At 42.4% G+C, this 12,882-nt stretch overlaps 1 protein-coding gene across 1 annotated transcript in view; it reads left to right on the top strand.

The window, feature by feature from the left end:
- The first annotated feature begins 5,764 nt into the window (after positions 1-5,764).
- CD99 (CD99 molecule (Xg blood group)) overlaps positions 5,765-12,882 on the top strand; it is a 35,545-nt gene continuing 28,427 nt past the window's right edge. Inside the window, exon 1 of the mRNA XM_020786972.3 lies at positions 5,765-6,106. Within this exon, the coding sequence (XP_020642631.3) occupies positions 6,046-6,106 (61 nt within the window). The 5' untranslated portion in view covers positions 5,765-6,045. The remainder of the gene's footprint in view (positions 6,107-12,882) is intronic.

The raw sequence follows: 12,882 nt of genomic DNA on the forward strand, positions 1-12,882 counted from the left end.
CAGAAAGCATAGCAGAAATCCATGCTCAGCAATATGCAGGTTATGTAAAGTTCAAATGTCATTGCATACCTTCTTTTATCAGTGACTAGAGACAACTGATGCAGCTTGTGGCTGATTGGCAGAAACCTCTCCCTGCTGTAATACATGCAATCATTCAATTTTTTTTTAAAAAAAATCTCAGGTTTATGAATGTAGGATATTGTGCTTCTGTTGCCAGGAGGAAAAAGGATGCCAAGCTTTATATAGCAAATGGTAGTCTGAATGTTGTCAAGATGGTCTACAGGATACCCTCTTCTACTCAGTACCATTCACAAATTAACATTATGCAAAGGAAAATTCCATAAGCAGACTCCTTTTTTAATCAGTTAATGACTTCTCATCCAAACACAAAGCAATTATCAGGGCTGTCTTTCAACAAGTTTGAATGGAAGTGAGCAGAAGTAGGTATCCTGAAGACCATCTTGACTGTTGCCATTAGTATGGATCCATGGTCCACCTTCTAATTTTTTTTTATTCAGGCACCCCCATTTTTAGTTGCCTTATGAAATGCTGATTTGCTCTGTTGCATGCTATCTATTGCTGCATGCATGTGCAGCAATAACATGTATACACATCTCTGAACACCAGGCAACGACAAAAGGCAAAAATATTGTAGCATCTTAAAGACTAATTTAACTAATAGCTGCCCAGAGTGGTAGAATATACCAGATGGGCGGGATATAAAGTAAATAAATAAATCAAATCAATCAATCAACCAACCAATCAATCAATCAATCAATCAATCAATCAATCAATCAATGCTATATTTTAATGTGAGCTTCCCTCAAGCATAAGAGTGAGATCATATGTCAAATTTTGATACATTTATAAATGGCACCAAAATAAAGAACTTCTACAACGTGACAATGTTTGCATCCTTCATGTCATGTGGTACTCCACCTTCCTTCCAGCAAAGACGAAAGACTTCATACAGTTCGGTGGTGATCTCTTTACAGCACTTCAGCAGTTCAACAGGGATGTTATCCTTCCCAGTGGCCTTGCTGGAGGGGAGGGAATCCAAGGTCACTTTTATTTCTGCTAAAGTTGATTTGCTGTCCAACTCTTCCAAGACAGGCAGGCACTCAATTGGCCTTCTGAGCCACACTAGATGCTGTTCCAAGTCCTCCATACAGAGCACATTACCATAGTCTCTCAAGACTGAAGGATGCCTGCGACGGACAGCTGTCAGATCACTCCTGTCAGTCAAGTCAGAGCTCTGATGTGGGAGCCTATGACATGACAGGAGGGGTGGAACCAAGAGAATAAAAGAAGACAAAAAGACAGTTAATGACAGTTTAAGGCAGTTAGGGCCTTGGTTGTGTTAGAGAGAAGAGAAATAGAGATAGAGGGAGAGATTGAAAGAGATAGGAATAGGACAAGTCTTTGAAAGTTTGGGTGGTTAATAGCTGAATGAATTAAAAGTGATAATAATAAAAGAAACTGTTTGAATATAGTAACATCGTGATTAAAGAAAATCTAACTATGCCAGCATATCTCAAATCAAAAGAATATATATTAAATGAATAAAATAAGACCAGCTTTGATTTCCATGTATGATTGAACTGTTATCCTATAAATAAACCTTGTTAATGTTGACAGCTGTGACTCATTATTAAAATGTGGTAGATTGAGGAAAATCCTTGGTGGCAGCGTATAAAAGGTGAAAATTGTAAGTAGCACCCAAAGGCTAATCTGGGAGTGAAAGAAAACAAACAGAGGAGCTGGAGGGCTGCTACGATGCCTAATCAATCATTGTTGTGGCAAATGGGACAAAGAAAGCGACAGTACATGAAGCTCTTGCGAGCAGATCTAAATAAATGATCAATAAGATGGAAGATGAAGAATACTGGTGTAGAGCATCAGGTATAAATTTGGCAGAAAAAGAAATATAGACAAGATGTGCTATAGATCAGTGGTCTCCAAATCTTTTGGGGCCGAGGACAGGTTGGGGGGAGTGGCCTCTATACAGGGGGGCAGGGGCACCCCGTGTGAGCATGGTGGACGTGGCACACTATTGTGGAGCGAGCATTGTGCTCATGGGGGCATGTCGCAGTTGCGGGGGGGTGTGTCATGCTAACATGCATGTGAGCAAGTGTGACACACCCATCACAAGTGTGACATGCCTATCATGCAACTGTGCCACAGCCACTATGCGAGCATGCGGGGGGGGGGGCAGAGATCTGTATCCACAGTGCAGTTCCGGCAAGCCCACAGACCAGCACCGGGCCGTGGACTGGTGGTTGACGACCCCTGCTATAGATGATCAAAAGATGGAAATGTTAAATTTAAGAGGGTATTTTATGGTGAAAGAATATATGATAAAATAGACACAAAGTAATGGTTACAACATTGATTTAGAGCAAAAGATATAAACTTGGCAGATTAATATCAAGCCTATAAAATTAGTAAGTCTAAAGAGAAGGTCCAAGAAAATGGAAGATTAGTAATGACAGATATCTTGGAAAATTGGTATATATTTTTCCCTTTGTATAATTTCCCTCTTTAAATATAATTGTATGCAATTTAATATAATTTTAATATAATTGTATAAATGGGTGTAAGAATACTTTTTGCTCTGTGGAATTTTACCCTTTCCTACTCTCCCCTCCTTTTACCTGCCCCCCCCAATTGTACGATGACCCCTATACCTATGAAAATTATTATTAATAAAATTATTCAATTTTTATTTGAATACATTGAGAATACAAATAAAAATAACATTTATTATTTGATAGCTGTTCCACCGGAAACTGTATTGTGCGTCCTGTAAATTATCAATTGCTATATTAATAAATATTTTGTGCCACTCCTGCTCTTTCACAACATGCTACAGTATGTTAAAAATACTGAAGATTGCATGGGTTGGGGGGGGGGGGGGAACAGAGGAAAAGAACAATGTGATGTTTAGTCAGCCTAAGGATAAAGTGACTCATTGTAGCTTGTCTGGCACTTGTTGGGCTGGTCATTGCTTGCTTTGAACTCAATTGTGATGAGCTTCTGAAACACACTGTTTAAACACCGAGTGAATGAAACCTCTGTCATATCAGATGCGTACTTACTTTCTGGTTTGTGCTCCTGCTGGCCACAGCAACACTAAGCCCGTTAGACAGACAGCTGAATAGAGGTGTGGATGGGACAGGAATGCCTCCCTGGACTAGTGAGGAGACCAGCAGGTGTTGAACCATGTCTTCTATGGTCCCCCAGTAGAGCCATTGAAAGTTCTACTGTTATAGATAGAGTTGGCACATATTTCAGCTCAATGGCTGACACTTTTTCTGGACTAAAAGCCCCTGAATACCTCAGTCAACATAGTCAGTGCTGGTTAGGGGATTTAAGGGGGTGCGAAATAATCCAACAACAAAGTTGGGAAATACCTTTATTAGACCACTAAAATACTGTAACTACAACCTAAGCTAGCTTTTGACTCCACACGAGTTTTAATCAGTTTGGGCCTTAGAGCTGGGCGTGGTGCAGAAGAAATTTCCCAAACTCATGGCTGTTGCTGTGGCCCAGGTTTCCTTGTTTAAACAAAGTTTCAAAGCAGGGGCTGCAGGATCAGTAGAATTAAGGTTAGAATGTATGTGAGCTGGCTCTCCATGATATTGAACATTCAGAGTTTGAAAGGAACTAGTTACAAGAAAATATGTTCCAAGTAATTTACTTTTTTAAGGATAACAGGTAACATCTATATGAGGCCGCTGGGGGGGGTCATCAGGGGGTGTGGAGCACTGTGCCATCAGTATGCGGATGACACGCAGCTCTACATCTCCTTTTTTCCAACCACAGGAGATGCCGTTCTGTCCCTTCAGCGTTGCCTGGAGACCGTACGGGAATGGATGCAGAAGAACGGGCTGAGGCTGAACCCGGACAAGACGGAGGTACTGAGGGTGGGAGCTCCAACAGCTGGATATTTGGGGAACTCCCTCATTTTTGGGGGAGCGACCCTGTCTGCCAGGGGTGGGGTTCGCAGCTTGGGGATCCATCTGGACCTGGCGCTCACTATGGAAACCCAGGTGGCGTCCGTGGTCCGTACCGCATTTTTTCACCTAAGGCGGATAGCCCAGTTGCGACCCTACCTTAATGTTGGGGCTCTCACCACTTTGGTGCATGCGCTTGTAATCTCAAGATTAGACCACTGTAATGCGCTCTACGTGGGGCTACCTTTGAGGCTGCTGCGGAGACTACAGGTGGTGCAGAATGCTGCGGCCAGATTACTTAGTGGAGTGAGAAGATTCCAACATATCTCGCCCACTCTGGCCGCACTGCATTGGCCACTGATGTCATTTTGATTGGAAGCCTTTGGGTTTCATGTAATTTACCTATCAATCCTGTGTGGAAAAGGAAGCATTATTAGAGTTTTTCGTTTGCATTTTCACAAAATATTTGCAAGGTGAAATATCAGAAAGCACTACATACTTGCATTGAGAAATCTGGAAGTGCAGGCACTCATCATGACAACATGGCACAGCCAGCCCTCACCCCACATAAGTGGAGTCCAAAATGGAAGCAACCAGCATCCAGACTGGTCCATATAATCAAAGGTGGAGCAGTTTTTCTTGTTTTGTAAAATCAGTGGCTTTAAGTTGCCATTCTGAACGGATCTGCTCTCAAATACTTCCCATCCCAACTGAGACAGCTGACAGCTGTCTCAGAAAAACTCACTTCTGTCCCAGCTATTGCAAGAACTGCAGGAAGGCTCAGAGGGAACACAACAGTGTGCCGGGTGTGGCAACCCATGTGATCCATTGTCCCTGCTACTCAGAAATTCCCACGGCTTTGACCCTACAAGACCTGGCTCCCAAACACCCCTGGGTCCTTTCCAGGAGAAAAGTGGGGTAAAGATATTTTAAATAAATTTAAATAATAGTCACAGCAAACTGACTTAACAGAAACAATGAGTAACAGGGCAAGTTCTTTTTAAAATGCAACTTTCCAAGTTCTACCTCCAAGATATCCCAAAGCTGATGGGTGATCATGGTACAGTACTTCCGACCACGGATGCAAAAAGAAGGGAACGAAACCTTGGGGTCTTTTTGACTACGACTTCCACAATCCCGTAGCCCTGCAGGGCAAGGTTAACAGGAACTGTATGGCCAATGCCTCTAGCCGGCCAAAGGATCCCCCTGCTCTGTCTTGTCCACCAAAAGCAACAATGATCCACGCACATAATTTTTTTTGAAAAAAAAGCTGCGTAAGCTCTCGTTCCCACTTCGGTGTCCACAGAGGACTGTGCCTTCAGACAGTCGTCCTTCGAGTGCCACAGCACTCCTAGGGTTGTGTTTACCGCAACACAGGACAATACGGCTGCTCTTCTGGAGAGCGACCCAAAGAAGAGCCCAGGGGATCCTCCCGAAGTTTGACTACTCAAAAGAGTTTTTTAATCGTACAAGTACGTCTCCAAACCCGCTGCCGTTCTGGTTCGGCAGCAAACCAGATGTGAACCGGGTAGCCTGGAAAGCTTATCTCTCCGCAGCAAACGCTACGCGCCCGCACCCTTCCTCCCCCCCCCCCCCGGGCTGTGAAAAGCGGATCCTCGCTGGGCCACGCCCGGAGCAGCCCGCGGCTGCCACTAGGGCTTCGCGTGACTTTTAGCAGACGGCTTGTGTCTTCTCCTCGTTGCCACGAGGGCGTGCGTGCGGAGATTTCCCCTTTCCCCCTTCCTGATTGGCTGCGGGGGCCGAACTCCGGCTCGGGATTGGCCGGCGGCCTCCGGGAGAGCCGATCTCAAAGCTTGGAGCGAGTTCAGGTGTCGTCCCTTTTTGGGCTGCGGGGCTCCTGCAACTTTGGGGCGGGGCGGGTTGTGTGAGCGCGCGCCTCTCTGCCTCTCTCTCTCTCTCTCTCTCTGCCGCATTACGTTCAAGGAGAGCGAGGGGAGGGGAGGATTCCGGAGGGGGCCACGGGGAGGAAGAGGACGGAAAGGGGGCGAGGTCTCTCCCTTTGCTGCTAACAAAAAGTTGCCGTCGAGTCTCGGCCGGGGAGGCGCAGCTGTTAAGGGCCAGCGGGACCATGCGGAGACTGGCCGCCTTTGTTGCCTTGGCGCTGGCGCTGCTGGCCACCCATTGCAGAGGTAAGGAGGGAGCTGCTGGGGGGGCAGCCTTTTCCTCGCCCCCCTTTTTGCGCCCCTGACTCGCGGTCCGCGTCCTCCGCCTGGAGCCGTTCCCCCTCCTCGCCCCCTTCCCTTCCTTCGCTCTCAAACAAAGGCGAGCGGGAGGAGAAGAGGTGGGCAAGGCCGGCCCGGAGGGTCTCCTCGGAGAGTTGCCCGCTAGGGCTCGGCTGCTGCCTGGGCGGTCACGCCCTTAACAGCCGGGAGCCTTCCTGCCGCAGTGCCCCGCGAGAGGGTTTTTTTCTTTTGGGGGGGGGGCAGGCCGTCTGCACATGCTTCAGGGAGAGGGCGGCAGCTGGCCCTGTTGGCCCCTTGGCGGCAACCAGCCCGCTCTCTAGCCCGCGCTGCAAAAGGAGAAGAATGGTATGGCCATCCCAAGGAAAACTTATGCTGTCCAAAAAAGGGGGGGGGGGTTAAAAGTATTGCTGTTTGTTATCCTGAACACCCCCGTGTAGATTGATTGCTAGGTTTTGGTTCCCTCAAATATTGATGCCCCGGGGGGCAGAGCCTCACTTGTTCCGCCCCAGTTTACAGCCCTGGCCAAAGACACCCTTTTCAGGCCTTGTCTCTGGGAGGACTAGCCGAAGTTAATCGCCAAAGGCAGAGGGGTGGTTATTTGGGAAAACATCACGACAGCGGGCTGGACTTTGCCTTGAATTGTGTTAGGCCTGCAATCCTATGCATAAGCTCTATTGAACTCAGTGGAACAACAACAACAACAACAATAATAATAATTTTAGGACTACATAGCTCTATGGATCATTGAGTCAGAATCAAATTTCCAGTATCTGGTTCTGCAGCCAGAGATCTAAACCACTGAGTTACAATTGTAAACAAACTCAGTCCAGCTAACAGGATAGATTTGAGGCGGCCCTTTAAAGAAAAATAAGCAAAGATTGTTATCTTCAGAAGACATTTAGGGTTCCGTGTTAAGTAATCTGGAATAAATCTCACATAGGCACTTGCTGATAATTGGTGTGTAGAAGAATCCCACTGCCTCCTTCAGCTTGCATTTGAAATGATGAAGCTAGCGTAACAACAGCACATCCACAGAAACATAGTGTTAACGAAGAATGAACTTTGTAGGTTAACTACAGTATTGCTTTGGGAATATGACCATTCTTACTTGGTTTATTGCCCAGCAACATGACATTCTGGAAATACATCTAAACCTGACATGTCTCTGGCCAATTTCCATGGTATTTCTCAGTTGGCTGCAATATCTTGGGTTGGAATACCTCGCCGGAAATTTAGTTTGCTTTTGTTGATTGGCTACCATAGTTATCTACTAAGATTTTCTTCAAATCTTCCTTAACAAATTCTCATTTGTTACTGGATTAAACAAATTATAGGGCTGCAAATATTGATAGGTTTGTGTAAAATGTATTGCATATTGTTATCTAACAAAAAAAAGGGGTAGGTCCATTATCTTAAGGCTTACTAGGTCAGTGGTGGTGTGTCATTTTCTGCCTCTCCCCTTCAGTCAGTGGCCAAACTTTCTGTGATGCACATGCTGTAGGGTTTGCAAAAGGTAGCTGACCTTCAGCTTTGGGACCCAGGTGGAAATCAGTAAGCGTTGGCTGAAAGAGTAGATGAGGATCAGACTGTGCATAGGAGGAAAACCTCTCACAGCTTGTTGGGATACAGAGGGGCTACAGGAAGAAGTCAGTGAACTTCTAGTACTGTACTGTATCTGGGTTGGAAGTTTCTGTGGACTTGAGGTTCTTCTCCCTTCCTGTAGGTCTGCTCAAGAAAAAAGTTAGGTCTGAAAGTGGGAGGTGGAGGAGAGGTTGATTTGAAGACAGATGATATTGGCCTTTGAGGTAAAATGGTTAGGAAATAGCCCAGATCCCAAGGCTTCAGACCATTCAGGATGGATACTGTTGGGAGAGTCTTCAGGCTCCTGGTGTCACAGGAATGGCCATATTTGCTGCAATGAGGGATCTGCTCTTGCTTCATCCTCACGTTCTCTGCACAGGAGAAAGTCGGAAGGGGACAAACCTGAGCTCAGATCCAAGGGGGTCTGAAGGAGCATTCCTGCATCAGGTGCTTCCCTCAAAGAAGCTTCACCTATCTTTCCCTGGTTAAGGGGAACTGGTAAGAGTAAAGCCATTTCCCAGACTGGAATGCTAGTTATAGAAGTATACCTAAAATCATGTTTTCTCCAATGGGGTGGAGTGAGGGTGTAGTGTGAGTATGATCTCTTATTGCAGATTTCAGCAAATGCTTGCTGACTCCACCTGGGTCCTAAAGCTAGAAATCAGTTAGGTCCTGCAAACTCTTGCTTCTTCTGGCCATTTTTATATAGGAGTCAATAACGTCAAGTTTGAAAATATAAAGAATACAGACATTTACAAAAGACTTCACCAGACCAAGATAGTCTACAGGACAATAGAGTCTTATAGTAGGGTTAAAGTTAGGCAGAGATAATGAAGAATTTAAGAGAGAGAGAAAAAGAATTGTAGAATTACAGTAATTGTCTTAAAAATACAAGCTGTTTGTGTTACTCTTACACTGAATTGTTTGTATACTGTACTGCATATTTGCCCTAAATGGCGGCAGCTATGGTGGTGGGGTGGTGGAGGAGGGGGAAACGGTAAACCTTTCTAAATGATTTAGAAAGCCGGACGCACTGTGTTGGCTGGCTTAGTTGGAAGATATGTGTAACAGGGATAAGAGTTTGTCTTTACATAATATAAGCAGGGGAGTGTACGTGGTGCTTAACTTTCACCCTTTTTGGACATTTGGGAGCTGCTCGAGAGAGAGATGTTTTCCCTATTTCGAATCACATTTCCTGAATAATTAAGTGTGAAGAATGCCCTCATCTTTTGTTCTCGGTCTATATGAGTGTCATATATATGTCATAATTTCAAACTATTCAGTGTCTGAAAGTGATGCTTTTATAGGAAAGGCATTATCTTCTGAAGCCATTCTGCCCTGAAGTACTTGAGGAAAGGTATAATTTCCTCCCCTCTTTCCTTCGTTACTCCCCACCCTTTTTTGTTGTTAACAGGGCCTTCTTTCTTTTCTTGTTTAATCAGGTGAGCCTATGCTCTAAAGCCCGCATTAGTCCTACTTAGAAGAGGCCAGCAGAAGTTAGTGAAACTTCCTAGTTATTCAACTGACTTAAGTACTTTTGATTTTAGTGGGTGTGCTTTAGAAAGGATGAAGGTGGGGTTCAAATAGCTTCACTTCCTCTATATATAAGATCTAGAGCATCCTCTTGTATATACCATCCCTCTAACTGCCTTTTAAAAACATTACCAGATATTACAGTAAACTTTTAGAACTTTCTAGAACTTATGCCATACATGTATATTTTTGCTTTGCAACAATTTTGGTGTGGCATGTTGTAGACTAAGTAATCCCTATGTGGATGTGTGACTGTTATACACATCACAGACATTAATCACTTCCTTAGCAACCACTGAAAACAGAAATCATACAGTGTATGATATATAAATGTATGTAATATGTCTATAGCAGTAGTGAACAAATAGAAATTACACATTTCTCAAGTGGTAATTTACAATTTAGCACATGTTGTCAATTGGTGCATGTGTTTCATGCATAAATGCAGACAAGGGATACTATTTTCTCCAGATATTAAGGATTATGATATCTCTAGTAGAATGTAGTGAATACTGAGCATCAGTTACATGAGTTGTCATAGAGGGAATCCTCTTTGCTGCAGAAAAAAATTCTCATCTGTGGATGATAGTGAGAAGTAAAATACAGTAATTAATGAGGGCAGTATGAATGTGCAAGCTTCTTCTGTTAATATAAATAAAACTATTGATTCACTATTTTCTACCTCTTTATGAGGTCCTGCATTCTTTTTAGGAGCTTGTATGCACAGAGTTATTTCAAACTGAAAGATTAGAGGCGATTGTTTTAGGTTACTCACAAGTGCATGAAATCTTTATGCATATGTCTGTGTTGTATATTTACATATGGATTTTATTGTATGCTGAAAGATGAGGATGATAGAATCAGAGATGATAGTCCAATGAGCAGGATGTGTAAGTATAGTACTAGTATGGCAGTTGGGACAGACATGCACACACACATGTTTAAGGCATAGCAACTGAAGGTACGTACCTGCAGGTAGTATTTTTTTGAAAAGTACAAGTTTGAACATTTGAATACTCATTGGACAACAGGTGTGCAGCTGAATGCAAATTAGACTTGAAGGGCCGATAGAGAAGAGTGGCATTCGTGTTGAAAGACAACTGGGTAGGCCATTCTTTCCAGATGTTCCTTGAACTCTCTTGATGGAAACATGCCAGTTTTAGCTTAACTGCATCCTTCTTTTTCCAGCTGACTCTTGAAAATCATCCTGGACTAGATTTTCCCCATTTGTAAAAGGGTAAAAATGCATTCTGGAATTCATTGGTGAAGGACAGACTCTTTCCACTGAGACTGCAGTTATAATATTTACCTTGGGCAAATCTTCTAAATTTTGTATTTATTTCTGTACTCAGTAACAGGACCTGAGATGAAAAGGGAAAAGACCTTTACTCTTCTGTACAAAATACGTAACTTTTGCCATGACCAGATTTAAGCATCTTAATATTGACATGACAGAGATTTGGTAAATTGACTCAGATTGATGCATGTTCTTAAGAGCACCTAATGCAGCCTCGCTGAAGGTGAGGAATTATGAGTTATGGAGACATCTTATAGATAATGCTCAGGAGATGCCCAGTACATCTCCAATTATTCACCATTTCCTTGAAATTGAACAGCTAGAGGCAAGAAGGAGGGGACTATGAAAGAGCTGCTAACTTATCGTCAAAACAAATAAGTTATTACCTGTTAATAAAATTTATAATGATGGAATGAGTTTCTAGTAGAAGCATTTAGTTGCTAGCAATCTGTGAGGTGCATCCAGCATTTTAAGTCTATTTGAAAAGAATATCCCATTCACCCAATGAGAGTTATATTTTGAAAGAGAACATTCCATTATCATAATCCCCTTCTCTTCTTAATAAGATGTTTGACAAATCTTGTTACATATTACTTTTGTATGAATTGTATCTGAATATTGAAATAGGAAAACTAGGGCTATGCTATTGAACATTTTTCTCCAGCTGAATACTTTTAGTTGTTAATATAGCCTCCAGAAATAGGTATTTCATCCACCCTAGCCTGACAGATGAAAGTCCAAGTCTTGTTTTCAACAATGAGATTTAATCTTTTGAGTGTGTTCTGTCTGGGGTGGTATTCCAAAGGCTCAATAAGGCAAATAAGTCTGGCATTCATTACAGATAGTTCTATTATTTTTTGTGAGAGGTTCAAGTTTTCATCAGGTAACTAGAAATACTGATTGATTACAGGTTTTGTTGAAGGCAAGTGTTAGAAAAACTGTTGTTCTTAAGGCTCATTGTTATTTAGTTAATTCTTATTTAGTCATATTCCAAATAGAATATGGAGCTGTAATCTTGCATCACTTACATCAATCCATTTGGCAATTGATGGTATTTGCGGTGAACAATGATACTCTTTGGCTAATATGGTGAAGTTAAAAGCCAACATGCTCTAATTAACTGCTGAATAAACTGGTTGTTCAGGGTAAATAGTGTTGACACCTCTGACATAAGAAGCTATCTCTTAAAACTTAGAAAATGGAGAGACAGAACATTGTCTACTCTGTTGGATTATTTGCTATTAAGGATTTTTCCAGATAAATGCTGGAAATTGTTGACTCAAAAAGAAAGGACCACCTGAGTATCCACAGTATGTAATGAAGTCAGCAAACAAACAATGTATATTTCATTTCTTCTTTATATATATCTACTGTAAAAATATCAGACTTAAAACCACCCATTTGCTATGCACGGCTTAATAAAAGAAAACTGAGAGCTTGTATGTAAAAAATGTAACATAAACTTTATTAAACATACAAGACAAAAAATACATACCAAAAAGAGGTTGCTGGTAAAATACAACAAAATAACTTAGCTTCAGGAGGAAAAAACATAAAGCAAACTGAATCAAAGAACAAGCCTGCATATCAAGGTAATGGTGAGATAGCAGCAGATACAACATACAGCAACTGGTTTTGCTATCTACTAGCATCTGGTGAAAAGGTAAGTGAGGCTTTCCCTTATATCAAAAGAAAGAAAAAAAAAACAGGACAGGTGTATCTATTACTGTAACAGCCTGAGACATGGTAGAAAAAAGAAGGAGCCACACTATTAAAGAAAAAGATACATGCATGGCTGCATTGCATTGTAAGGAAGAAAAAAACTCCAACATAGTCCACAGTTGATGAAAGCAATAAATATATTTTCTTCAGATGCTATACAACCCTGAACTACTTGTACTGTATAACCTAAGGTCATATCCTGTTAATATTACCCAATTACACATCTTTTTAGCCTCTCTTGCAAATTTCTGCCTTTCAGTATTCCACACACTCAGGTGGGAATGATGTCTATTTCCATTACACATTTCCAACTTTTTCCTCTGTGACCAGTTCCATGTATTTTACTATGCTTATAATGCCTTATATGGTAATTCTTTGTTTTCAGGCCATCTGTGCAAGTTACTGCGTGACAGCTTCCTTTTGTAACAAGAAACAGGCAGAGTTAAGCCTATCCTAGGCCATGCCTGTCATCCATGGCTTTTCTCCAGATGAGACATATTTTGGTATCTGTGGGTGTGGGTCTGTCAGGTAGAATTTCGAAGATTATGGGTTTTGTAAAATCCAAATGGCACACCCCTAGTAGCCAGTC

This window comes from Pogona vitticeps, chromosome 3 (genome assembly GCF_051106095.1).
Source record: "Pogona vitticeps strain Pit_001003342236 chromosome 3, PviZW2.1, whole genome shotgun sequence".
NCBI lineage: Eukaryota > Metazoa > Chordata > Lepidosauria > Squamata > Agamidae > Pogona > Pogona vitticeps.